The sequence below is a fragment of the Ursus maritimus genome, unplaced genomic scaffold (assembly GCF_017311325.1).
Source record: "Ursus maritimus isolate PB19 unplaced genomic scaffold, ASM1731132v1 scaffold_17, whole genome shotgun sequence".
Taxonomy (NCBI): Eukaryota; Metazoa; Chordata; class Mammalia; order Carnivora; family Ursidae; genus Ursus; species Ursus maritimus.
In genome coordinates, this window is record NW_024424119.1 from 25091217 (window position 1) to 25118012 (window position 26796).

The following is a 26796-nucleotide window of genomic DNA, read 5'->3' on the forward strand; positions in this document are numbered from 1 at the left end:
CTTGTAGGGGCAGAAGCACAGCCCGGTGTAGGGGGGGGCACGGCCGCCCCCTGTGCCCACCCCCTCGGGACCGCCCCCTCGAGGCTCCTCCCCTCCCCCACCCCCCAGCCGTCGGAAGGTAAAGTAGCTGGTACAGTCCGCTGGAAAAACTCTAGCCTTGCGGAGGGAAGGGGTGGGGAGGGGACCCTCGGGCTTGGGGCTTTGCGCTTCCTCTGAGTGACAGCCCGGCCCAGTGGCAGCTGCGGCTGGGGCCCCTGGGGCTATTTCGGGGCGTGAGCTCACGGCAGCTGCGCGGGCGCAGGGAGCCGCGTGCCCCCCTCAGCTGCAGCAGCCGCTGCCCTTAATTTAGAAGTTTCCTGTAAATCCCCTTGGATTAAATGTCTCTTGGGAGGCGGGGCTCCTCCGTGGTTCGAGTACCTCAGTTTACCCTGAGTCCCAGACTCTGGGTCTGCGTTACCGACGTGGTAGTGACAGCGGTGAGTCTCACCAGGGACTTGGGAAACTGAGGCAGGAGGGGAGCCTAGAGCCCCGGCCCAGTGAGGAGCGAGGCCCGGCCTGCTGCCCCCGAGGGCGGGCCTGACCTCTCCTTCCCTGGCTTCCCCTTCCAGCCCCTGCCCCTGGAGCCAGGGCCCCTCCTCTACGGCGGCGGGGCGGCTAGGTACCCAGCTCCGCGCCCCGCCTGCCCTGCCCCCCACGTGCCCCGCATATTTTCCCCGTAGCTCCGCCCGACCGTACCCGGCGGGCTCCCAGCCCCCCACCCCCGGGACGCGTCCCTCCCGCCCCCTTCCCCTCCCCTCCCCCCGCCCGGCTTTCCCCTAGCCGCGGAGGCCCCGCGCGCCCTGCCTCCCCTCCCCTTCTCCCTGTGGACTCTCCCGGCTCCTCTTGCTGGCCAACTTTACGCCAAAATTTCTTTTCTGCCCTTTTTTGGGCTGTTTCCCCGTGGGGAGGCGGGGCGGGCTGCGGCGGGGAAGGCGGGGGGCGAGGGGAAGAATTACTGAGCTCCCGGCGTCGGGAGTCGGGGGCGAGATGCCTCCACTCCTTGAGGCCGCAGAAGCAGCTCCTGGAGCCGGTCCCGGGGTCGGGAAGTGTGAGGCGCGGGGCTGTTTGTTTTCGTTTTTCCTCGGATGGGTGGGGGGAGAGGAAGTGGAGAGCAGGTTCGGAGGAGGGGGAAGGGGAGACCAGGAGGAGGAAGCTAGGCGGGAGCGGTTCGCCTCGCTCCCCTGAGGCCGAGCGGTGGGAGGCCTGGCTTTTGCTGGTGGGGGTGGGAGCCGTGGGAACCGTGGGCCCTGGGCCCGGGCCGCGGGGGAGGGGGTGCGGGAATGTATTTAGATCTGCTTAGCTGCCGGCTTGCTACATGTGGAACGAACCTGACCTCGCAACGTGCATTCCAACCTTCTGCCTGTTTTCTCCAAACTCATGGGAGACACTTCCACCCTCCCAGTAGCCAGTGCTAAACCCCTGGGGGTTACACAAGCGCTCCCCGGTCCCTCACTTTTCACAGCCACTTGATCCTGGGGATCTGACTTCCTACAACATGAGGTTCCTCCGCAAAGTCTCTGGGGTTGTCTTGGGGAGCTCCTTACACTACCTCCTGCCTGTGTCCGCTGTGGTCTTTCTCCTGGGTCCCCAATTCGTATGTTCTTTCAACGGAACCTTGACATTGTTACCAAAAATCTTTTAGAAAGTTGATGCCAATAAGATCCTAGAATCCTCCAAAACCCCTCCCTCCTCCCTCCCTCCTTTGAGGATAAAAATCTACATTTCTTAATATGGTATATGAAGTCCGTTTTGGCCCCTGCCTACCTCCCTGCCTCATTTCCTTTCATTCCTATCCTCACCCCCAATACACAGACGTGTACGTCATGCTGCATTCAAAAAAACTACACGCAGGACCTGGAAATAACCGCACTTTTCTTAAAGCTTCCACCTTTATGTATTCTGTTCCCTCCGTCTAAAATGTTCTTCCATTGGCTGATTCTGGTGGCCTTAAAAACTCAGATCAAATGATAGCTTTTCTGAGAAGCCTTCCCTGGCCACTGCCCCTCTCATTCCCTTCACCTAAGAGATGCGTGTTCTTGGTGTAGGCTCCTATAATTCTCCCCATAGTTCCTGCTATAATTATAGTTCTTGTACCTACCTGTATGTCTTCTTGGCCCATGAATCCTCCAGAACAGGGACTATCTTTTTCAAATCTGAATCCCCAATGCCTAGCATAGCATCAGGCGTAAGAGTTGACACTTGATAAACTTCTGCTAGGCAAAAATTTTTTTTTTTTGGTAAATTTTTTTATGCACACAAAAATATTAATACTGTCTGGATCTAAAGGAGCTCATGGTCTAGTGCAGTAGTTCTCAAACTTTTTTTTTTCCCCAAACTTTGGTTTTAGAACCTCTTACATCTTAAAAATTAAGAATGGAGTTTGAAGATCCAAAAACCTTTTGTTGAAGTGGATTATATCTACCAATACTTACCATATTAAAATGGAAACGGAGTAAAATTTAAAATATTTATAAATTCATTAAAAATAACAGAAACCCATTATACATTAACCCTGTTAACAACTTTTTTTATTGTTGTATAATTAACATACGATGTTATATTAGTTTAGGTGTACAACATCTTGATTCAACAATTCTGTGCATTACTCAGTGCTCACCACGATAACTGTAGTCACATATGTTATTACCGTATTATTGACTATATTCCCTATGCTGTACTTTTCATCTCCATGACCTATATTTTATAACTGGAAGTTTGTACCTCTTAATGCCCTGTATCTATTTCGTATTTTGTTCATCCCCCCACCTCCCCTCTGGTAACCACCAGTTCTCTGTATTTAAGAGTTTGTTTTTGTTGTTGTTTAAGATTTTATTTAAATAAATTTGAGAGAGAGCGAGAGCACACAAGTGATGGGTGTGGGGGGGAGTAGGGGCAGAAGGAGAGGGAGAAACAGAAGCAGACTCCTGCTGAGCAGGGAGCCGGACATGGGGCTCAGTCCAAGGACCGGGAGATCACAACCTGAGCCAAAGGCAGATGCTCAACTGACTGAGCCACCCAGGTGCCCCTTGTTGTTGTTTGTTCATTTGTCTTTTAGATTCCACATATACATGAAATCAAATGGTATTTGTCTTTCTCTGACTTATTTCACTTAGCATAATACCCTCTAGGGTCCATCCATCTTATTGCAAATGGCCAGATCTCATTCTTTTTTATGGCTGAGTAATATTCCATTGTGTATATCAATACACTGCATCTTTATTCATCTGTCAGTGGACACTTGGGCTGCTTCCATATCTTGGCTATTGTAAATAATGTTGCAATAAACATAGGGGTGCACATATCTTTTTGAATTAGAGTCTTCATTTTCTTTGGGTAGATACCCAGTAGTGGAAATACTGGATCGTATGGTATTTCTATTTTTAATTTTTTGAGGAAACTGCATACTGTTTTCCACAATATTTGCACCAATTTCCATTCCCACTGACAGTGTACAAGGGTTCTCTTTTCTCCACATCCTCGCCAACACTTGTTATTTCTTGTCTTTTTGGTACTAGCCGTTCTGACTGGTGTAAAGTGATACCTCATTGTGATTTTGATTTGCATTTACCTAATGATTGATAATGTTGAGCATCTTTTCATGTTCTGTGGCCATCTGTATGTCATCTTTGGAAAAAATGTCTATTGAGGTCCTCTGCCCATTTTTTAATCAGGTTTTTTTTTTTTTTTTTTTTTTTTTTTTGGTGTTGGGTTGTGTAAGTTCTTTAGATATATTGGATATTAACCTCTATCAGATACATCGTTTGCAAATATCTTCTCCCATTCACTTTTTGTTTTGTTGATGGGTTTCCTTGGCTGTGCAAAACCTTTCTATTTTTGTTTGTTTTTTTAAGGAAAGCTTTTTTTTTTTTTTTAAAGATTTTATTTATTTACCTGAGAGAGAGAGCACAAGCAGGGGGAGAAGGGGGCAGAGGGAGAGGGAGAAGCAGACTCCTCGCTGAGCCCAGAGTCTGATGCGAGGCTTGATCCCAGGATCCTGAGATCATGACCAGAGCAGAAGGCAGATGCTTAACCGACTGAGCCACCCAGGCACCCCAAAACCTTTCTATTTTGATTATAAATGTTTTTTTTTAATGAAAACTATATTCACCTCCCTAAATTAGTGAGAGGATGGCTCTCTGGTTATTTTACATTTTTACAAGTCTCTTTAATATCTGGCTTAATAGAGGACGTATGGATTCTCAAAATCTTGTGCTTTCTGTTGTTATAGGGTGGTTTGTTTAAAGTACTGTATATGAAGAAGAAAATCTGGTCTCGCACAGATGTATAGCTGGAAAAGAGAGTAGTATATGTATAGTCTTTTCAGGGTAATTGTGTATATTCTTCTTTGATACTACCTCAAAGCTACCTCAGAATGGTAGTTTCTTAAGGGTTATTTGCAATGTGGATCTGAAACCACATCAGTAACTCTTTGGTGCTACATTACATTAAAATCCCCTGGTCTGTGTTGCACTTTGGTTGGATCTTTTACCCAGGGGGTAATTATGTAACATCATGCATCGGTCATTTGGAAAATATTGATTCACTGAGCTATGCAAATGTTCCAAATGTTGATACATTTCATTATACATTATTAAAAGAAATCAAATTCCTTAATATCATGATTGGTTTCAGCGGAAAAGTCTGTTTTGGGAGGCTGTGCAGCTCATGGTAGCAGACACAAGTTTTCCAGAATTCTAATCCTTACTTGAAAGCTCAAAATGGCAACAAATACTGCCGGGGTTTGGGGAGCCTGTGTGGCTCAGTCAGTTAGGCGTCTGCCTCTTGATGTCGGCTCAGGTCACGATCTCAGGGTCATGGGATCTAGCCGAGACCGGCTTCCCAGTGGGGAGCCTGCTGGAGATCTCTCTCCCTCTCCCTTTGCCCCTTCCCCCACCCTCGTGCACAGGCTCTCGCTCTCTCTCTCAAATAAATAAACCTTAAAAAAAAAAAAAACTGTCGGATTTCCCCCTGATGTTATAGAGTCCACTTGTTCCTTTTTGAGAAGAGTTCTACCAGATACCAAAGTCTGATAACCATGGTTCGTCAGTCGTTTTCAAGCGTATTCCATGAAAAAAGCAGCTAGTTCAGCTCACAAGGCCGACGAGTAAGGCTTTCCTTGAGACACCGTCATACTTCCGTGGGCAGCGGACGTGCTCCGTGCATACTTCCCAATTCATCGCATAGAATATTGAAAAGATGGGGCACCTGGCTGGCTCAGTCAGAGGAGCATGTGACTCTTGATTTCAGGGTCGTGAGGGGGAGCCCCGCGTTCGCTATGGAGCCTACTTAAATACTGAAAAGACTTGCTACTCAAGGATTTAGATTTAATAAAATTAATTTTTAAAAGCTGCTTCATCAAGGAGATTCTTAGATGAACCTGGCATTTATTTGTTAAATTGCTAGTGCGTGGCGGGGAAGAATGACAGTGAGTATCAGTACGGTTTGTGACAGTGCCTTGTTCCGTGCTAAGACGGTTTTACCTGCCATTTTTGTCAGTACAAATGGTGAGCACTGTGAAGAAGGAAAGTAATGTCTTCGTATTATGAAAATAATCTTGAGCTTACGGGCTCCTGAAAGGGTTTTGGGTACCAGGAGGTCCCTGAGGACCACATTGTAAGAACGGCTGGTCTGATGGGTATTTGAGCCTCTCCCTGGAAGGCTCCCCGGGGCATCACTAGTGAGAGGTGTGCGATTGGTCCCAGTTCCTGAGGACATGGCAGGGAAGTGGTGGCAGGAGTAAGCAGCTGTCCTGGGCTGATAGCTGGAGGAGTTCAGTCTGGACTACCACTCGTTGGGGAGGTTGTAGAAGGGATTTGAACTCTACGGTTCCCAACTCACGATGCTAGGACATTGAATCTGGGGTGAGGGGGCCACAGTGGTATGCACTGGAGTTGCCAGGCCTCTGCGTCAGAGAGGTGATAATGCATCTGTATTTTCCAGTGCTTAGCATGGGCCTGGCTTAGCAAATATTGAATGAATTAATCACAGGTGTCAGGAGTGATGGTAGGAGGCTGGCACCTTCCCTAAAGGGCTGCTCTGGGGAGGACAAAGTAATTCCAGCTACTTTAAACTTACTCTGATGGGGTAGGAGTAGAAGATGCTGTGGCTTCAAGGAGGTGAAATGTGCCCAAGAATAGTAGTGGGTGATGTTTATTTTACTTGGAGGGAGGGACAAGGAAATATACTGGGCAACAGGGCTGGTTAAAGAATCACGCATGAGAATCATGGCAGACCTGAGAGGACGCCACCTGATCCGTGCCGTGTGGGCAGAGGGGGTGAATGCGGAAGGAAGTGGAAACAACACTCTCCTCCCTGACTGCCTCCTGCCACGTAACCTCCAGATTAGCAGGGCAACTGGAACAGGGCTACCAGTACCTGCCTGGCCACAAGGAGAGTTGTGCCCCCTGATGAAGTCTTATATGGGGATAAAGCTTTTTCAGTTCTTTTTCTTCTAGTAGTATTCTAGGCACAAGTAACAAGGCCTTGGAGGGCTCACGAGTGCCCCCGCAGTAGAAACTACGAGATGCGGCCTCAGGGTGGATTCTTTGCTTGTTAACAGCCTGGACCTTATCTGTGGTCATAGTTCTCTGAGGCTCAGACACTTGTAACTTACAGGCTTATTCTTTTCAGCAAAACTGCTTTTGAAAACCTTGAATTTGGCCAGGAACTGCATTTGTTCAAATACTCTGAGCAGTTACGAAAAAACAGAGTGTCCCTGGTAGCCACAAAGGGCAGTGGCAGCTGCTGTCCCAGCAGAACGACACTTGGTGAGGCGTAGGCGCTGGCCAGTGAGCTAAGGGGACAACAGGAATAGGACTTCTCAGCTTCCCAACTATGGTGACTGGGTGTGAGGAGGAGGAAGGGGCTGCAGGGGGCAGCATGCCACAATGTACCCCACCCCATTTGTGAGCGAGATGAAGTTGTTGATAGAACAGAGTCACATTCTTTCCTCCACCTTCTCTTTCCCTGAGGGGACTCTCCCGTCTCCTCACAAAGCCAAGCAGGGGTTGCAGGCAGAATCACCTTTATTGGAGCATGACCTGTTTGGGGCTTACAACCCCGTGGCCCCCACAGATAGCTGGGGGTGGGGGTAGACAGTATCAAAAAAGGAGTAGAGCCAAGGCTGTGGGGACTGGCTGGAAGCTGCTGGCAGGGTGCAGCGGGCTGGAGCCCTGGCAGGTTCAGACTGACATACAGCAGCGTTAATAATACTCTTGGAGCGTTAATACTCTAGGGAGGGGCAGGCACTTAGGGGGCCCTAGGGCATGAAGGCACTTGGAGTCAGGGAGGGGGCAGGGGATGTGCAGCGGGACTGGGGAGGCCCAGGCCCGGGCTCTGGCAGGCACTCTGGGGAGTGCTGGGGCTGGGCGGGCCGGGCCGACCGCCCAGAAGGCTTTGGTAGCGGCGGGCACAGTCTCTGGGCTGGGTCTGCATTAAATAGAAGCGGCCGCCCTAATGCTCATCCCGAAGCTCTGAAGGCAGGAACTTGTACTGCTGTTGCCGGATCTGTGCCAGCTTCTTCCGCGCCTCTTCCAGCTCCCGTTCTTTCCGAAGCATCTCTTCCTGTGCGGCAATGATCTGAGGGATGGAGATCAGGGGCTCGGTTCAGCGAGCGTGTGCCTTAGGGTGCAGGGGCGCTGGGGCAGCGCCGGCAGCGTGACTGCCTTGCTGGCAGGGTCCTTCAGGGTGTCTGGGGCAAAGCTCACCTGGGCGATGCCCCCCACCATCTTCTCCTTCACCACCACTGTCTCGTTCTCTTGGTCTTCAAAGGCTGCGGCCTTCTGGGCCGCCTTCACCAGGTTGTCCGAGGCGCGCTTCACCGCGTTGCCAGCAGCCTGGGCAGAGGGAAGGCAGTGGGAGGCTGGGAACTCAGCTGAGAGTCGCTCTCCTCCCTCACAGAGAAGCACGTCTTGGGGGTCACGGTTTAAAGCAGCACAGCCCAAGGTACCGCCGGATGGTCAGGGTTCCTCACCTGAAGTCGTTTCATTGCCTCAGAGTCCTGGTCAGCCTTGACCTTGCAGGCCACCAGGAGCTGGGCTGTGGACGCAGCCACCTGCTTGGCTGATGAGATGAGCTTCTCCTGGCTGGCGTGGCCTTGCACAGCTGCATTGGCGGCTTCACACAGATTGTTGGTGGCTGCGGCCACCATCCGGGCCTGCAGTGAGGAGGACTCGGTCAGAATATGCCTCCTGCCCTGGTCCTTCCCCTCTCCGGGCTTCTCAAGCCTCCCTAGCTGAGGGGCCTAGTGGGTACGGTGTACTCACAGCAGAAATGAGGCCTTGGGACCACTGCCCATCATCCAGTGCATTGGCTGGAATGGCGCCCACCTGTGGAGGACAGAGGAGGCCTATTCAGACCTGTGCTCTCCGTAGGTGTGTAAAAGCCCGCCAGCAATTTCAGGATGGACAGCGACACTGCTGCTGTGCCCATTCTTCCGGGCATCCGAGTGCGTACCTTCCCTTGGGCCACGAGTTCCCTCTGGGCGGCTGACGCCGCCTTTACCAGGGCGCTGGTGGCCGCCGCGATGGACTTGGCAGCTTCCAGTATCTGCTCCTCAAAGTTGAGGGACTCATCTGCCTCCTACAACGAACAAAGGTTGCAGAGAGAGACGCAAAGTCAAGGTGGGCACGTTCTGCCAGGAGGGGCGGAAAGACGGACGGGGGAGGACGGACCTTGGGTTTGGCCCGAGGCTTCAGCTGCTCCAGCTTTTTGGCTGCAGCCTCAATGGCGGCCGCAGCTCCCAGGAGCTCGTTCTCAGCAATGACTGTGGGGTCCTCTGGGTCCACCCATTCTGTTCCTGGTGGGGCGAAGGGAGGAAGAAAAGGGCTAAGGCAGAGCAGGGAGGTCAGGAGCACCGGGCAGCAGGGTTAGTAGCACCAGCCCCCGGCACCTGTGGGGAATGTGGGCAGAGGCCGGCTCAGAGCAGCGCAGCCAGGAGGCAGAGATCTCCCCGTGACAGAGGCTCTCTTCCCTCCCTGCCCCTGGTCACCCCTCACCCTTCATGGCCTCAGCAGCCTGGATGAGCTCAGTGACCGAACCAGCCACACGCTTTGAGTGTCCCGTCAGCTGCTGCTTCAGTTCCGGGCTTGGCTTCTGCAGGGTCTGGGGAAGAGAGGCCAGGGAGCAGGAAGCATCAGATCTCAGCTTCTACCAGAGCTAAGACACGGGCCGACTGTGACCCCTGCCCCTGCCGAGACCGCTTAACACCGCAGCCCTCAAACCCCACACCGCCTCGCAGGTGCACTCCTGGCACCACGCCGCACACATGGTGAACACAGCGGGAGGTGCGCCACTCACCGGCTGACAAGGAGCAAGGAGAATGATGAAATGAGAAGAAGAGACGAAGGTAGAGAAGGGGGCGGTCAGGTGGGAAGAGAGGAGATAAGAGAAATGAGGAGGAAGAGGTGAGCGGGAAAACCAAAGATTCTAAGAACGATGGGGCCCCAGTGGAAGGGAGACTTGGGAATGAGAACAGATTTGGGAAGTAGAAGGGGGGTGGGGCGATCTGAAGGAACAAATCGAGAGCGGGGTGTGAAGCACGTGGGGAGAGGCCGGTCGTCCGGGAGGCTGGCACGAGGAGCAGACCGCCCGCCTTCCTTACCAGCAGCACGTGGTCCAGCAGCTCCAGGTAGCCGTTGGCACACTCCCGGCCGTAGTGCAGGGCCCGAAGCCGCACATCAGGGGCCACTTCTGGGTGGTAAGCTGCTTCCTAGCCCACAGACTTAGCGTGAGGATCCCGAAGAGCCCCAGGCCCCCGGAGCCCCTGCACTTTCTCCCCTCCCACGTTCTGCCCGAGAGCTGCCGCACTGCCTCGGACTTCCGCCTCCCTATCAGGGTTTCTACCTTGCAAGCCCGAAGCATATCTGCGATAGCACGACGACTCAGATTAGCTGTGGCAATGACGTCCTCCTGGCGACAGGAGTTGCCAGCGGCAACAGCCTTGGCTGTTGCCATGGTAATACCCTTGGTCATGCGAATAAAATCTTCTGGGGTGGAGGTCTTGGCAGGTGGCTCTGGGGAACAGAAGACCTGTTGAGGGTCGAACAAGAAAAATTGTACGGTGAGTGGGACTTAAGACAATGTAGCACTCTCCTTGTACCATCTGTCCATTCATCCACCGGCTTGATAACCGGCATTCACCGAGTACTTATTGTAGATCGGGTCCTTGGAGGAGTTCACACATCACAGCTGACATAAGGCTGCTGCTCATTTCTGACTGAAGTGATTGGGAAGAGTTTATTTGTTTGAAATTTAAGAAGTACCTCTGAGCTAGGTTTTCATTCCTAAGTGATAGAGAAGCCTTGGAGGAGTGAGTGGCCCAGGTAGGGCAAGGGCTGGGTATTAAGAGACCTAGATAACAGAAGGGCATTTTAGGTACACAGAGGGCCATGAATAACCAGGATGTCAAGTGAGAGAGTATCAAGAAATGTTCCAGAATTATAGGGATGGTGGAGAAAAGGTTGTTGGGGCCCTGAATATCAGATCAAGAAACTTAGAATTTTACATAATAAGTCAATAAAAATATTTTGATATATGTGTTTATCCAGCAAATTATTAAAAATCAGCAGGTGGTAGGTTCTGTGTGAGGTGTTAGAGGAGTGCAATGGGGAATAAAGGAGAAAAGGCCCTTGTTCTCATGGCGTTTACACTACTGTTTTCGACACAGACAACGAATAGGCAAATGAGCAGAAAGACTGACCTGAGCTGTGAGGGAAATAAAGAGGGTGCTGTGCTGAGAAATAAAAATGAGGTCCTTTCTCAGGTAGGCAGCTGCGGAAGCCTCTCTAAGGGGAGGGCTTTTTTTTTTTTTTTTTTTTTTTAAAGATTTTAGTTTACTTTTCAAAGTAATCTCTACACCCAAAGTGGGGCTGGAACTCACGGCCCTGAGATCAAGCGTAGCATGCTTCACTGACTGAGCCAGCTAGGTGCCCCTGAGGAGAGGACACTTAAGCTGCAGCCTGAAGGACTGGGAGAAGCCAGATATTCAGAAAGCTGGAGTAAAGCAAGTGTGAGGGCCTGCAACAGGAAGGAAGGGACAGAGTACAGGGACCGGGGCTGTGGAAGGGGGAAGAGCAGGACGAGAGGAGACGGGGGAGGTTGGCAGGGGCCATGGGGCTTGGAAGGTGACGGTAAGGAGTGTGGATTTTACCACAGACGCCAGGGCACTCACTAAAGGGTTTTAAGCAGTGAAGTGACATAACCTCGTTTATATTCTCTGGCTCCTGTGTACAGAGAGCGCATGGGAGGGGTGAATGAGGGGGCAGAGCAGATGGAGGCTATGGCATCAACGCACCAAAGGACTGGTGATGGTTTGGACAAGGTGGAGGTGGTGGGGGCAGGGAAAAGAGAAAATTAGATCCACCGGGAGGGAGCGCTGACACATCTCAGCGATGTGCTTAGATGTGAGGAACGAGAGGAAAATGAACATTACAGCTGGATTCCTGCCTTTAGGATCAGAGTTATTAAAAGGTGCCGCTGACCAAGATGGGAAAGACGAGGGAATGATCAGGTTTGGGAGGCAGAAATCTAAGAGTTTCAGTTTGGGCATCGCCAAGGACCGTATCAGAAAGGTGAATTCAGAAATGAGTAAGATGAGAAGGAGATGAGAATGGCAGCAACTGAAGGAGAGGAGAGTCCCAGGCAGAAAGCCCGCGCAGCAAAGTGGAGGGAGAGCGGATGAGGACCCCAAGCAGGGTGCCTGCAGGGGGATGGGAGAGGAGGGCTGGGAGGACGAGCCATGGCCCAGATCGGGGAATGAGACCGGAGAGTCACAGGTGACTGAGGCGGCTACCATCCTAAGAGGAAGGGGCTTGTTGGCCAGAAGCTGGGAGGCCTGGCATCTCGGTGGTTTGTCAAGCAGGCAGCTAAGAATAACTAAACTCAGAACTGAAGTCAACTTGCTAGAGAACGACCATGGAAGTGGTTAAACATGCCAAAGAAGATGACAGAGAAAGGCGATTTGCAGCAGTTCGGGCCGGCCTCGGCGTTCACTAGGCCGGAGGCGGCTCGCTGGCGCTGTGGAAGAGGCACTGGAGAAGCAAGACAAAAGCCGGTGTCCGGAGGGCCAAGGAAGAAAGAGTTCCAGAGAGGCTTGTTCACAAAGTCAAATGATTTCAAAATGTCTGAAGAAGATGAAAGCCAAGAAGAGGCCACAGAATGTGGCAGCTCGGAGGCCACTGGTGGCGGGCGAAAGCGGGAGGGTGGGGGAAGGCAGGCGTCAAATGCTCACTAAGGAGTAGGCGAGGAGGGGAAAGACACCAGCGCAGCCTACTTAGGAAGTCTGGCTGTGAGCGAGGAGAAGGAGTGTGACTGTTTACATTTCTGTGAATACCTGAAATGCAGATTCACAGTCTGTCACGATCCCTGTCGGACCCAAGACCCCAGTGCCCCAGATTCTCGCTCACCGCCAGCTCCTGCCGTATGTGTTCTGTGGTTGCCTCCAGGGCCCGTGTGCCTTTGGTGGCCTCATCTTCCACGGCTTTCACGGTCTTGAGCAACGATGTCACGTTGGTCACCATCACCTGGGGGCATCAGAGGAGTTGCAGAGGGCGTCACGTTAAGAAACAGGAGGAAGCACAGTGATCCGCCCCTCTCCTGATGTTGCTCTCGTTCCCCTCCGACCTTGGCGGAGTTCTTGAGCTGCCATACAGCAGGGTCGTCCCCGACTTTGCCAGCTGCAGCCTTTGTTGCGCTGATGAGGTCTCCCAGGGCTTTGGCCACATCCTTCACTGCGTTGATCAGCACTACCTGTATGAGAGAGCGGAGGCTCCGGTCCGTGGGAGGGAAAGGGGGAACAGGCAGTGAGTGGTTCTGGCCAGAATTAGGGGAATCAGCTGGATACCTGTGTCTCAGGGTCCTCGGCTCCCAGGCTGGCTGCACCCAGCTTGACAACGTCGGCGAGGCGGGTGATGGTGGCCACAGAGGACTGGGCAGCCTGTGCTAACTTCTCCTGGCTCCCGGCTGCGTTCTGCACCAGGACCTTGGTGTCTTCCACCAGCACCTTGGCGGTCTTCAGAATGCCCTCCCTGAGGGAGGGCCCGGCTTAGTCAGCCCTTCGCAGGCCTCCGCCAGTCCCTCCAGCCTCTTCTGGCCCCACCCGCCACCCTGCCTCCAGGAGGCCCAGTTCCTTCCTCACCGGTGATCAGCGAAAGTCTCGGCTCCCTCGCGATTGAGGGTGCCGGCGGTAGCGAACATGATGGTGGTGTCGAGGTCGGCAATGATGCCCGACACTGCACTGGCGGCCGTGATGCAGGCCTGGGTGCCACGATTCCCGGCCTGCAGCGCGGCCAGCACATGGGAGACCTGGGGGAGGAAAGGCACATGGTGACTCTGGTTAGTGCCTCGTGGAAGGGGAAGGTCACCAGTGCCCAGGAGAAGGGATGGAGGAGAGGGCTGGGAAGGCGGGAAGAGGATGGGAAGGGCAGCAGGGCTGGGGAGCCAGTGCCCAGTCCACGGCGGCGAGTGCCGTCACCTTCTCGGAGACTCTCCGGGCACACTCTATGAGCTCCTTCTTGGTGTAGGCGTCGCTAGGGCTGCACTGCAGGGCACCTGCCTTGGTGACCAGAGCGGCACAGCCGTGCCCCAGCTCCTGCACGCGGTGCTTGATGTGGGCACCTATCTGCGAGCGGATGGGAAAGGGAGATGGGCTTTACAAAAGGCACTTGGACCTCCACTGTGCTTGGAGGAGTCACGAAGGACCTAACAGAACATGCACCGTAGACTAAAGGGGTGGTGAGAAAAAGTGCCCAGCACACAGGTTTCCTGTTTCATATCCTTCAGGCAGGAGGTCACCTCCTACACATGGAAAATAATAGCACGCAAGCACCCACTGGTGAGGATTATGTTAAGCACAGGGAGGAGGTGGGGAAGAAGCACTTTATGCTGGGGTATTTGAATCAGAGGGCCACGGATTACAATTTGGCCTGGATGTGGTTAAGGAGGGGTTTGGGGCTGGGGATTAGGTGTGTGGTAGTAAGATCCAATTACTTGCTTTCTTGGAAAGCCAGGAGCTTAGGGAAGGAAGAACTTCATGGGTCTGCAACGAGGAAGAACTAAGAAGAGATTACAGACCCGCAGGATAGCAGAGAAGCAGCCACAGTCGCAGAGGGGTGTCAGCAGACCAGGAAATCTCTAGATTGTCAGCTGTCTCCTCTATCCCTGTGACTTTGATCCTGTCCCTATACAAGCCCTGACCACTCTTTAGTGGAGTGGCCCTGAGGGGGTGTTCCCCTTTCTCAAGAAGGCTAGACAGAGTAAGGGTGGGATGGCCCCGGAGGCTGACGTGATGGACACAAAGGGCATGCCACTATTTTCTGTGAGGGGCGGGGAGGGGGAGGCCTTCATGGCAGCTGCCCCCATGTTTACCTCTTCGTTCTCAGCAGCCACAGCTGCAGGCTTGGCCTGGGAGGCCAGACGGCCATAGTCACTGGTCAGCTGGTTAGCAAGAGGGCCTAGCTCCTCAGGGCTGGTGTTTGACTTGGTTACCTGGTGACAACAGAAGAAGTAAAGTTATGCCCACACCAAGCTCCCGGGGGTAGCCTTCTTACACTCTCCCAAACTCACCATCTCTTGAACGGTTACAGCAATGGCCTTGGCTGTCCGCACCATAGTTGTCTGGTAATCCACAAAAGAACCTTCTGGTTCACCCATTGGTCCTTCATCTAGCTGAGGGGGGCGGATGGAGGGAGGAGATTGATTGTCAGGTCTCTGACACCGAACTCAGGGACCCTGGCCCTGGGGAGCCTCTGACCGCAGGCACCCCAGGACTCTCACCTGGTTGATGGCCTGGGTGATGGAGTCCACCATGCCGCCAACAACCCCAGCAGCACTGGCTGCCTCGTTGAGGGTTGTCGTCAGGTCCTCTACGGCCTCTGTCATCATCTGCACAGCCTCCTCCAGGGCCTCCTGGGTGTGAGCTGCTTGCTGGGGGGCAGAGCGAGTGAGTGGAGGGGGGCTCTGGTGTTCCCGCTTCTCTGAGCTCGTCCTAGTAGCAGCCCCTCCCTCCCGCTCTCAGTACCTTGGGGTTCCCGCCGGCCTCCTTGGCTGTGTAGAGCAACTGCAAGGCGGACTCTGCCAAGGTTTTCGTCTGGTCTAGGAGCGCCATCTGCTGCGGGTGGCTCAGGGTCTTGGAGGCAGCACCCACTGCAGCCAGGGTGAGCGGCTCAAAGTATTGTGCCATCTGGGACACCTGAGGCGGAGGGGTTCGAGTGGAGGTCAGCTGGGCCAGGAACCCTCGCCTGCCCTGCCCTGGGACTCCCCACTTGTCTCGCCGGGTACCTTGTGTCCCAGCTGGGAGGCTTCAGCCCGCGCAGCACTGGCCAGCGGCTCGATAAGGTGGGAGATCTCCTGCACTGCAGTGAGCATCTGAGTGTGCAAGGCCTGGGAAGGAAGCCGGCTTGAGCCCTGACTGTGACCTGGAACAGGGCCTCTCTTCCCAGACGCAACCTTTCATATAACCCGTTTCTCCCTTACCTCTTGAGAGATTCCCTCCCGGGGAGCAAGCTGTTGGCTGACTGCAGCGAGGGAAGCCTGGTCTAGGTCCCGCAGACAGCTGTTCAGAGCTGTGATGGCCGCCTCGCACTCCAGCTGCCCTGGAGCCTTGTCCCTGTAGACACATCATAGGCTCCAACACCAAGAACATCCCTTTAAAACAAGGCTAGTCTATCTTTCCCCATATCCCCCAAATTTTGGACAACAGGTCTCCAACACGATCCCATCTAATTGCACTACCCGCCCTGCCCCCGTTCTGCCAGAGTGTATGGTCTCTAGTCACACCGGTTCTCTACCCCCGCAATACCTCATGCTCGTGATGAGCTTCTTGATGGAGTCTGAGACAGTCCGGGAGTGGCCAGCCAGCACTGACCAGCGCGGGGGGTCCCGGGGATTGACTGCTAGGGCCCGGGCTGTCTGGATCAGTCCCCCGGCACTCTCCAACATCGTCTTGGCAGAGATCACAATGGGCTCCATGGCAGCCCGGCCCTGGGGAGAGAGGAGGCAGGGAGGTGAGTCTCAAAACTCCTGCAAAGATGAGGGGGCAGCCGGCCCATCGGTTCTCCCTTCACATCGCCTCACCTCAGGGCTGATCTGGGCAGGAATGCTGGAGAACTCAGGGTTGGATGCAAAGGCACTCAGATTGTCCACGGCCTCCAGCAGAGGGGCCGTTGCTGCTCGGCACTGGGCACGGTTCTCTTCTGTGAAAGCTCCGTCAAGCGCCTGGAAGTGGGAGTGACAGGCCCTCAGGACTGACTGTAGGCAAAGGAGGTGAAGCCCAGGTCTCCTTTCCTGGGCTAAAGGGGCGGGGAGAGGCTGGTGATGACCAGCATGAACACGGAAGGGCTTGGGCTCAGGCAGATGGGCTGTGATAGAAGGCCTCAGGGACTGAGGCAGGGACTCGGGGAGAGGAAGACTGGACGGGTCAGAGGGAGGCTGGGAATTTCAAACACCGACAACCTTGATAGTCTTGACAAGATTGGCTGTGCTGTTGGCCACCTCCTTGGCCGACTGTACGAACTGGCGCTTGGCGGTAGGATTGGCGGTACGAGCAGAAGCCAGGCGGCAGCTGTTACACAGTGCAGAGGTGTGCTTGGCCACAATGGTGGCTGCAGAGAGCACCTGTGGAGACAGACACGCGGAAGAGCCACGATGAGGGCAGGAGGGAAGGGTATGACCCAGACAGGAGCCCGCAGGTTGGAGGGAGAGCAAGATCTCTGGAAGTCTAACTAGGAAAGATGGAGTCACCTGAGAAGTGAAGATTTGGGAGACAGAGATACCCAAAGATGAACAGGGTGTGGGAAGGGGGAGATGGAAGACAGACACACTGATGGAGAAGCTGTAGTAGGGTAAGTAGGAGAGTGAACTCAAACATCTACAGAGAAGTTCTGAACTTAGCAGTAACTAGAGTGACAAGAAACATGGCAGGAGAAGACAATTACCCCCAGAGAAGCTGTGTATGGAAGGTCAGAGATGCGCCCCCACACCTCCCTCTTGGGCCGGTCCATCCTGGCCCGGCACCCTTTCCCAGACTTGCCCATAGTACCTGTTCCCTTAAGTTACCTGCGCCTGCGTACAGCCAGGCTCCCCCAAACTCTGACAGGCCATCTGAATTGCCTGGTTTGCACGGGCGAACTGTGTGGGCTCCACCAGTCCTTGCTGCCCAGCTTGGCTGTTGGGATCAGAGACCCCCACCAGATATGCAGCCTGGGGAGAGAGAGGGGTAGGGGGCTGAGAAAGAAAGGCTATCTCTCGGTGGGACCGACCAGTGACAGTGGGCACAAAGGGGAGCAGGGGTAAGTTAGTAGCCAGGGTACTATGTGAGCGGGGGCGTATTAACAAATGACAATCAGACTATAAAAAAGAAAAAACCTCTCCTGTTTTGTTGAATGTGTTTGAACATTTCAGGTTAAAAAGGAAAAAAAAAAAAAAAAAGGAAAACCACATGGTAAGGGTTTCATCAAACTTCTATGTAGATGTGTATCTGGGGGACTGTAAGGTAAGAAGTACTGCTTAACATAAGTAGAAGTCAAAAAGTTTGAAAGCCACCCTGGCACGCACACACACACACGTGCACGCACACACACGTGCACGCAGGCAAAGCCCCTTTGAAAGAGTCTGAAAACTGTGCAGGATATTAGGACCACTGATATTCACACCACCTCCAAGCTTCAGAGATTTGGAGAGGAAAGGGATGGGTATAACGGTTGCCAACGATTTTTTATGATTAGAAGACCATCAGAAGGTTTGATTTATACTTCAAACATGGTCACTCTGCTTCTTGCTCTTTATGCTTTTCCAGAAATAAGTCACACCACATAGACTAGGCCACCCAATAGGCCATATAGAACAGGGCAAAGGAAGGTAGGAGAGACTGAGGGAGCAGGCTGGTAGGCTTTCAGGGAACAGTCCGAGATGAACAAGCCAGTCGGCCTTAAGGGTTTAAGTACTAAAGCAAAGTACCCTCACAGCTAACAGGTTGTTCCATCTTCATAAATGCATAAAAAGGCAAAGCTAAGTGGTGACTCAATTAGCTGGAAATACAGTCACTGGTACTATTTTAATAAAGTGATAGTTAATGTGAAAAAGGGCTTGCATATGCTAATTAGCATAGACCAAGAAAGCCAGGGCTGGAAAAGGGCCCATGACTGGACAATGTCATCAGAACCCAAGGTACCAGGGGTTCAGGGGTGACAGCGACCAGAACTGTTGGTATTCTATGGTTGCTGACAAACATCTCCACGAAGGAGGAGGAAGAAATCCAGTTTCCACAGAGTTGGTTTTGCAAACATCTCTTCTTGGTTATCTATGGGAGCGTCAGGCTGTTAGGGGGGCAGGGGAGGGAAAGCAGGGGACCGTCCAGGGACCGTCGCGGGGGAGTAACCTGTGCGGCTGCCTCGGTGAAGCCACAGAGGGCCTTGGAGGCTGTGGCGATGGCCTCCCCGAACTCTGGCAGGTTCCCATTCTTGGCGTTTTGGGAGATGCCAGTCATGGCCTCACCCAGTACCTGAGAAACAGAGGGTAGTAGGAGAATCCGTCCCTGTCCTCAGAGGGGCAAAGGAGCCCCTGGTTCATCCCATCTTCCTGCCCCCCGCCCCCCTTGCCCTCACTCACCTTTGAGTTCTCCATCACACTGTCTAGGCAGCCGAAGTAGGACATGTCATTGATGGGCTGGACCGGGTTCTCTAGGAGTTCCCGGACTGTCTGTACAGGGGGAGGACAAAGCAGGACTCAAGACACCGCCTTCACCCCCAAACCCAGAATACCTTCCTCAGCCTCCACACCACTCAGCCTGCCCAGTGCCCACCTCCAATTCCCGCAGGGCATTGTCACACTCCTTCTGGCCTGGAGCCTGCTGGGTGCACATGGTGATGAGCTGGTTGATGCTGTCGGTCACCGCCCTGGGAGGAACAGAAGGTTGAGTGGATGCACGCAGAGGTCATCACTCTTGGATGGGAAGTGTCTATTTCTCTTTTGTGTGTAACCACTCCTAAGGTGGGACTTCTCAGGAAATGTCCCCTCCCCAGTCTCTTCAACATTGCGGGGCTGGGCTTCCCAGCTCCTATTTACCGTGCAGCTGCAGCCAGCTGACTCTTGAGGTTGGGGGCAGCAGGGTCCGTGGACAGAGCCTTGGCAGCCAGAAGGAGTTTGCTCGAAGACATAGAGATGCCTTTCAAGTTGGACACGACCTGGGCCCGGTCCTCCTGGCTCTGTTGAAGGCGAAAAGGTCAACACATTGTCCAGTCAGTCCTTTCTTATCTGTCTCTAAAAGGGCTCTTCTGTCCCAGATACTCAAATGTTGCTAGAGACTGGAGAGGGGAGGGAGGGGAGGAAGGGAGGCAGGCAGAGGTGAGGACTGAGCAGTCACACGGGCACCTCTCGCCTAACCGCTGAGTTGGACCCTGTGCCTTTTCATACCGGGGCTTGTCCTGCCATCTCCACACCAGCTTCCAGGAAGGTGCTGAAGTCCTGTCCAAATCGACCTGAGGCTCGAGCCAGGTCCTGGGGGGTTCCCCGAGAAGCCTGTACCAGTTCTGTGGCTGCCTGATTCAGCCCAGCAGCAGCCTCATTCAACCGGCTCTGAGCTTCTTGAAATGTCCCGGTGCTGGGGGGAAGCTGCAGGGTCGGAGAGAAAGTCAGAAGCGAGCATAGGGAGCGACGAGAGGGAGAGTTTAGTCAAGTGCTGGGAGGTGGGCACAGAGCCTGGGAGTAATAAAAGGGGGTAAATCTGGGAAGTCAAGGTCAAGGAGAGGTCTAGAGGTGGAAGGAGAAATTTCGAATTCTTCAGCTCCTATGTGCCCCCCACACTCCTGGTCTTCCTACCGAGTCACTCAGGAGTCGCTTGCTGGCGTCTCCCACTGCTCGCAGGGCATTGTCCACATCTCGCTGGCCAGGCAGGCAGCTGACACAACGGTTCAGGGCCTGGGTCACCGCTTTAGCCACCTGAGGTGGAAAAGGGGAAAGGCGTTGCCAAAATGGAAACAATTTGGGAGAGTTCCTCCTCCACTCATGGGGACATGGGAAAAAACCATTCTACTGCCTCCAAAAGTGAAGAGGAAAGGGGGTGTGTAGCTGAAGTTAGGGTATCAAGTGACAGTGATCAAACTGTCTCGAACCTGGTGTTCAGCTAGGCCCTGCCTCGGGCTGAGACACTCCTACCAAGACTGAGGGAAAGGGTGGAATCCAGACAGGAGCTGGCAAGAGCAGGCCTGAGAAGAGGCCTAGCAGTGTGGATGAGACTTTGCTCTAGTCAGGTTGAGCTGTAGGTGGAAGTGGCCTCTTCCCCAGAGCTAACCTGGGCAAGCCGCTGCTGGCTTTCAGGGTCCCCTGGATGGCCGGCTGCCTTTTTTGCCTCCTCGATGAGGCTGCTGGCTTTGTCCAGAACATCGCTGGCTGTGTCAAGCACAATGGCCTGCACTGCAGGATCTGACGTCAGGGCAGCTACACCCCGAGCGGCCTGGGCCAGTGACCGTAGCCCACCTGCCACATCCCGAGCTGCGATCCCTGGGAGATGAAGGGAAAAGGTGCCTTTACTGCCAGGCCCGATCCCCGTGGCTTCCTCTGTCAGCTCCATCCCTCCTTCAGCTCCTGCTCCCCAGCCCCTTCCTGGCCCTGTCCACATACCTGCGTAATTCTCATTGCCCTGGGCAACCTCCCCCAGCAGCTGGGCAATGGCGGAGCTCACTGCTTTGGTGCTGTTACCCAAGTCCTGGGCACATTTCTCCATCTAGGGATGAAGTGGGAGACTCAGGGGCAGAAAGAACCGGGAAATGAGAACTTGAGAAGCTAGTTGGGATCAGCTGGCAGTTTAAATGAAGGTTTTGGGCAGCTCTGGAGTACAAGTGGGAAAGAAAACTTCAGGGTTTGATTAAGAATGAGTTGTTTTTTTTTAAATAAGATTTTATTCATCTGACAGAGAAAGAGCGAGGTCGAGAGCACGCACAAGCACAGGGAGCAGCAGGCAGAGGGAGAAGCAGCTTCCCGCTGAGCAGGGAGCCTGATGTGGGGCTCGATCCCAGGACCCTGGGATGACCTGAGCCAAAGGCAGGCGCTTAACCAACTGAGCCACCCAGGCGCCCAAGAATGAGGTATTAAGAATACTTACGGTCTCCCCAGGTAAGGGTTTAAGCTTGCCATCTCGAGCTGCTGCCTTCACTTCCTGCAGGTCTCTCTCTAGATTCTGGACCACACTCAGTGCAGAATCCATCTCCAAAGGCCCACACGCTTCCTGAGCCTACAACGATAAGGGGGTTTGGGTACAGGAGGTACTGCTGTGTGCCACTGATGCCCCAGGTTATACAGTCACCCCTGTGTTAGGTTATTCTGCAGACCCCCATCATCCCAGAACTCCACCCTCATTTTCTCTTTTTTTTTTAAAGATTTATTTATTTGAGAGAGAAAGAGAGCGTGTGATGCGCTTGCACGCACAGCAGGGAGGGAGAGAGAAACTTTAGCAGACTCTGCGCTGAGCGTGGGGCCCGACACGGGGCCTGATCTCATGAGCCTTAGATCATGACCTGAGCCAAAATCAAGAGTCAGATGCTTAACCGACCGCGCCCCCACGCACCCCTACCCTCACACCCCGAAGCCAGCCAGCTCCCATACCTTCTGGGCAGCGGTACGAAGTTCGGCCAGTGCGGTGCCAAGGTTTTTAGCACACTGACTCAGCTGCATGGCCGAAGCCTGGTCCTGAATTGTTGGCACTGATGCCTTCGCAGCGGCCACCATCTTCCCACCTGGCTGTTGGGGAACAGGTGGGCAGATGAATGTACCATCTGCTTGGGTACAGGGACTGATGATGCTTAGGACACGGCAAGTGCTGTGGCTCCGTCTGGGAAGGAGGCTATTGGCGGAGCTTTAAACTGTGGGCGAGCTCGGAGACTCAGAGGGTGGGAAGGGTCCTGTCTGAGAGGTGGGAGAGGGTGCCTTGCCTGCAGGAAGCTCTGGCTTGCGGCAATGAGGGCCAGCTGAGCACTGGGACTGTCAGGCTGAGCCTGGCTCCCTCGGACGCCCTGCACCAGCAGCGGAATTTGTTCTGCCACAGCCTGTGGGTGAAAACATCATGAGAGCCACCTCGCCACAGACCGGAGGCAGGGGGAGTCTCCCTCCTCCCACACCTCCTCCCACTGAGTCTCACCTTGCAGCTCTGCACCAGCAAGGGCTGGGGGCCGGCAGAGGCCTTGGCGGCGGAGGCTGCGTGCTGGGCCGCAGCGATGGTCTGTGTAGCTGAGGCCGCAGCCTGTTTGGCTGCGTGCTGTGAGGACAGAGTAGTTAGGACAAGCCCCAGGCAGTCCCCCACTCAGTCTCTGGCCCCTCCCGGTGTTGTTCCTCCCACGGTGCCCACGCTCTTGCTCCTGGCTCACGTCCCAGCCTCACCTCCAGGCGCTGCACCAGCTTCTTCTTGATGGCGTTCTGCGCAGCTACATTGGTCGCCATGCGCAGACCCTCGGCTGCCTCCCGCAGCCGCTGCTGCTGCTCCTCGCTGTCGGGGTGGGCGGCTGCTCCCTGAGAGAAGTGGAAAGACAGTCATCACTCAGCATCCCCGTGGGCCCCAAAGAAGCTCTGCTCTGATCCCTCCAGACTCAAACCTTCTCCTGAAGTCATTTCTAACTATCCACACTAAAGGTCACCACAGCTGACATGAGCTGCCTCGGGCAGGCAAAACGGAAGTGTAGGGGGGCCCTGGATTTCCTCTGGACCCTTTTCAGGTGGAATTATTTCTTCTTTCCCTCTTGGGGGGAGGAGCCATGTGTCTTTCCCTGTTCCTCACAAAATGCCACTAGCAAATGGGGGTGAGGAGGGCTCTCTGGGACAAGGAGGACACAGTTTAGAGCAGGGATCTCAAAAACCACATCAGGGGACCTGGCTACTCCTGCAAACTGAAGAGCCCCAGAGCCCAGGGAGTATGAGAGCCTCTTGGCTTCTTCCTGACAGTCTTCTGCACCTTGAGTCCCCCTGCCTTGTCTTTCTCTGCACTGTTGGCAGGGGAACCCCAAGGACTGAATGCTTCTGTGCATTCCCAGGAGAGACCAGAAAGCAGGCAGCAAAGTAGAGGAAAATAAGGACAGCAGACCTTGGACTTGGGGGAAGAAAAAGGGCACGGTTGCCTTTTCAGTTAGCAAGCACTCTGGCAGCCACTCTGGCTCGAAATCTGGGCCGCCATCCGCCTGGAGCCTGGGGTGCATTTATTTCCTGAGCACTTCTATCTGTTCTCATGTATTTCCTGCTTTTCCTGGGTCTCTCCGAGACCCAGGAAAAGGATAACCATTTGGATCTTTCCTTCAGATCTCAGTCTGGGTGTTTGCACAAAAGGCCTTGTACCTTGGCAGCCTCCACCATCTTGGCTGTGGCATCAGCCAGGATCTTAGCGGCACTTAATAGCTTGCGAGAATTCTCCAGATCGCTCTCCCCCTCGGCATCAGCCTTGATGGCATTGACCAGGTCAGAGGTGGCTTGGGCTAGGATGCGGGCCTGTCGTACCATCTCACCTGAGGACAGGACACAATCAAGTAAGGAAGCCAGAGACGCTGTGAGGGGGACAGGGGTGGGGGAAAAGGGTGCAGACAAGGTGGACATTGCTCTTGAGGCCAGCTAAAGAGAGACAAAGGTTCTCAAAGTGATTCCCTGGAGTTGTTTTTTGAGTTTAGGATCTTGGAGAGGGAGATTCCCCGGTGGGCTCACATGGGGAGGAAGACAGTCTCTAATGGGTATTTTCAGCAAACAGTCTTGAGAGGATCAGATACCCATTGTGAAGGCTTTCAGAGGTGAGCGGGTAGGGTGCAGTGGGGAAGGCTAACTCTTAATAATGCCACCTTCCAGCTTCCAGCTGCGTTTGTGCAGACTTCTGTACATTCTCTAAACACACCAGAGGCAGACCACGTTCCTGCTTTACAGAGGACAAACTGGAGGTTTCAGAGAGACTGAACACCTAGCCTACTGTGCTGAGTCCTTAGGGGGAGGTGGCGGGTCTGCAAGGGAATGTCCACTGGGCTCAGGGAGCCTCACTGGGGCTCGCTGTCTTCCCAGGAGTGGTGTCCTTACCAGCGTCACCCATGGAACTGAAGATGTTCTCGGTGACGGTGAGGATGGTGTCAGTGGCCTGGTCATAACGGCCAGCAGGCCCAGCCCCCGTGGCGTGGGCCTTCACATGCTGCAGCAGCTCATTCAGGGCCTGGGTGACGGCTGTGGCCGCTGCTCCTACCCCCCGCAGCAGCTGCCCGTCCTCTGTGGCTGCCTGGGAGGCGGACACACAGCCCTCCACGGCTTTGGCCACCAGGCGTCCAGCCTCCACCAGCTGCTCTTGGCAGACAGGTGAGCTGATTGTAGGTGCCACCACCTGCGGGCAAACTGCGCGTGAGAGACGAAGGCCACGGAAAGGAGTCGTGAGGTGGGGTGTTTGTGGTGTTTGCGACAGTCACTGGGATAGGTAAGGAGGAGCCGAAGAGGTGAAACGAGAGGCTCTCGTGTGTGGCACCATCGCCCCTCAGCACAGGCTAGCGCAACCTCTGGGGCTCACCTTGGTACAGGCCACCAGCTGGGAGGTGGACAAGGCACACTGTGTTGCTGCAGCAATGACCTGGGTCTGAAGCCCCGAGTCCTCTGTCCGCTGGGCCACACTCTTGGCCTTGAGGACCAAGGCAGCTGCAGCACTTGCCACGGCCTTGGCTAGCTGCATTAGTACGTCCTGTGAGGAAACAGCTGTCAGCAGGGCCTGAGATTGGGCTTGGGATCCATGGACCCTTCTCAGAGGCATAAGCTGTTTCATTATTCCCACTGACTCCGATCATAGGACAGTGTATGCAGAAGCAACCAGAAGCTACCCCAAGCCCCTGCCTCGAGCGCCCAGTAGGACAGAACCCTCACCGAGGAACAAACCTACACCAAAAGAAACAGAGCCTACACCAAAGGGAGAAATGCATGAGGCGGATACACTCGGACGGCGATGGGGAGGGAGGGGCGGTGCTGTTACAATGGGATGGAGAGAGATACCTCTCGGGGTCCCTCCCACCCCCAGCTTCCTTCCTCCATTCCTTCTCAGTCTTGGTTGAAAGCAGTCACCCTGGAGTGCGAGACCCCATACAACCCTCCCTGACCCCAAGTCCCAAGCCCTGCCTGTGACATGCCTCCCCATCTGCCAGCATGTTCTGCTCCCCCAGGAGGCTGGGGGACAGGTGCAGAGCGAGTGTATGCGGCTCAGAGAGGACAAAGCTGGGAAGGCCCAGGCCAGAGGCCGTTACCGTGGGGGAATCGGGGGGAGATCGAGCCCCAGCCCCTCTGGGTGCACATATCTGCGTGGGAAATCCAGGATGACAAGTCAGCTGAGGAAACTGACATGGGGTGGGGAAGGGGTAGCTAGAGGAACAGTGTCCTCAGGGTGGCAAGGAGGGGGCTTCAAGATGTTAACTTGGGACAAGGGCTATACATGGGGAAGACAAGGAAAAGATGACAGGCGGCTACAAAATATTAATCAGCCAAGGGTGAACTAGTAGATTTAGTTTGGACTCAGGGGTTCTGAATTCTCATCCCCCCCAAAAGGGACTGGAGGTTCCCAGTGTCATCCCCTGCAAACAGAGGTTCAGATCGGCTCTGAGAAGTCAATTTGTAGTACCAGGAGTAGGAGCTAGATTCAGGGTCAGAGATGACCTCCAAGAAGCTTATGTTCTAGGGGTGGCGGAAATCACTAACCTGGAAGTGGGGGTCAGTATCACTTTCCCCAATTTGCTGCAACAGCTCCCCACTGGCCTGGCCCACGTTCCCAGCTGCTTGCAGCAGGTTCTGACGGGGCTGTGGAGAGTGGACACCGGTCAGAAGCTGCCCAATCCCTGCCCGCATGCCCACGGTCCTACACGCCCCCAGGTCCCACGCCTCCACCCCGCAGCCTGGACTGCCCCCTTCTCCTTTGGGCTCTCCTCCCTAGTGGCAGCCCGTGGCCCCCGACCTCAGCACTGGCTGGCTGGGCACTGCGCAGCAGCTCGGACACCGCCCCGGCGAGGCCCTTGGCGGCCTGCAGCAGGGGCCGGCCGCTGCCGCCTTCATCCTCCAGCAGGGCAGCCAACAGCTTCACGCCGCGGGACATCTCCGTGAGGTTGGAGGAGATGGTGGTGACCGCACAGCCCACTGCTGTGTAGTCTGTCTCCGCAGGGTCCCCTGAGGGAGGAGGAAGAGGAGCAGGAGTGAGAGGTGGGCAGGCCAGACGATGGGCGGGGGAGGCACACAGTCAGAGGCGTTAGTCACACACACATCCTGAGAGAGACATACATGCACGCAGACTCTTCCATGAGTCAAGGGGCGGTCCCACCCAGAGCCAGTCACACTCATGCTTGCACGCGCTCTTCCTTCCCCTCCCTGCCGCACAGAGAGCTCGGCGTCCAGCTTACCCGCTGTCAGGTTCACCACGGAGGCAGTGCCGGCCGTGATGGCATCTACCTGGGAGTGGATCTCATGCTTTGATTCATCCATCTTGTTCTTACGCCAGGCCTTCGAGGCCTGCGAGAAAGAGAGAGAGAGAGAGAGAGAGAGAGAGAGAGAGAGAGAAGCAAAGCTCAGGATCTGCCCTGGTTTGGTTAACCCCATTCCCTCTGGGGAGTCCCAGCCTCAGCACTGCTGGCCTCTCCTCCCTCCCATACTCACAGCATCCTGGCCCAGAGGGGGCAGAGTGTCAAAGTCATCCAGAGTGGCCTGGGCAGCCTGCACAGCCTGCATACTGGAGTTGATGGTCCCAGTGAGTGCCTGCTGGGCTGACGTCTGCAACACAAGGGTTGGAGAAAT

At 54.6% G+C, this 26796-nt stretch overlaps 1 protein-coding gene across 3 annotated transcripts in view; it reads right to left on the reverse strand.

The window, feature by feature from the left end:
- Nucleotides 1-7046: 7046 nt before the first annotated feature.
- TLN1 (talin 1) overlaps nt 7047-26796 on the reverse strand; it is a 31526-nt gene continuing 11776 nt past the window's right edge. For all 3 annotated transcript variants that reach the window (XM_040631582.1, XM_040631580.1, XM_040631581.1), the window contains exons 13-56: nt 26659-26772; nt 26406-26514; nt 25967-26175; nt 25714-25812; nt 24545-24712; nt 24070-24364; nt 23350-23516; nt 22405-22533; nt 22166-22282; nt 21960-22073; nt 21634-21768; nt 21134-21262; nt 20653-20755; nt 20324-20532; nt 19852-19971; nt 19447-19644; nt 19099-19238; nt 18836-18929; nt 18643-18732; nt 18413-18535; nt 17092-17235; nt 16489-16650; nt 16111-16251; nt 15836-16017; nt 15511-15643; nt 15316-15417; nt 15056-15226; nt 14812-14961; nt 14602-14703; nt 14404-14523; nt 13511-13657; nt 13175-13341; nt 12881-13064; nt 12661-12786; nt 12444-12560; nt 9883-10068; nt 9641-9748; nt 9036-9141; nt 8712-8836; nt 8494-8619; nt 8304-8366; nt 8012-8194; nt 7746-7874; nt 7047-7617 (exon numbers count right to left, since the gene is read on the reverse strand). In XM_040631582.1, the coding sequence (XP_040487516.1) occupies nt 7492-7617; nt 7746-7874; nt 8012-8194; nt 8304-8366; nt 8494-8619; nt 8712-8836; nt 9036-9141; nt 9641-9748; nt 9883-10068; nt 12444-12560; nt 12661-12786; nt 12881-13064; nt 13175-13341; nt 13511-13657; nt 14404-14523; nt 14602-14703; nt 14812-14961; nt 15056-15226; nt 15316-15417; nt 15511-15643; nt 15836-16017; nt 16111-16251; nt 16489-16650; nt 17092-17235; nt 18413-18535; nt 18643-18732; nt 18836-18929; nt 19099-19238; nt 19447-19644; nt 19852-19971; nt 20324-20532; nt 20653-20755; nt 21134-21262; nt 21634-21768; nt 21960-22073; nt 22166-22282; nt 22405-22533; nt 23350-23516; nt 24070-24364; nt 24545-24712; nt 25714-25812; nt 25967-26175; nt 26406-26514; nt 26659-26772 (6162 nt within the window). In that variant the 3' untranslated portion in view covers nt 7047-7491. The remainder of the gene's footprint in view (nt 7618-7745; nt 7875-8011; nt 8195-8303; nt 8367-8493; nt 8620-8711; nt 8837-9035; nt 9142-9640; nt 9749-9882; nt 10069-12443; nt 12561-12660; nt 12787-12880; nt 13065-13174; nt 13342-13510; nt 13658-14403; nt 14524-14601; nt 14704-14811; nt 14962-15055; nt 15227-15315; nt 15418-15510; nt 15644-15835; nt 16018-16110; nt 16252-16488; nt 16651-17091; nt 17236-18412; nt 18536-18642; nt 18733-18835; nt 18930-19098; nt 19239-19446; nt 19645-19851; nt 19972-20323; nt 20533-20652; nt 20756-21133; nt 21263-21633; nt 21769-21959; nt 22074-22165; nt 22283-22404; nt 22534-23349; nt 23517-24069; nt 24365-24544; nt 24713-25713; nt 25813-25966; nt 26176-26405; nt 26515-26658; nt 26773-26796) is intronic.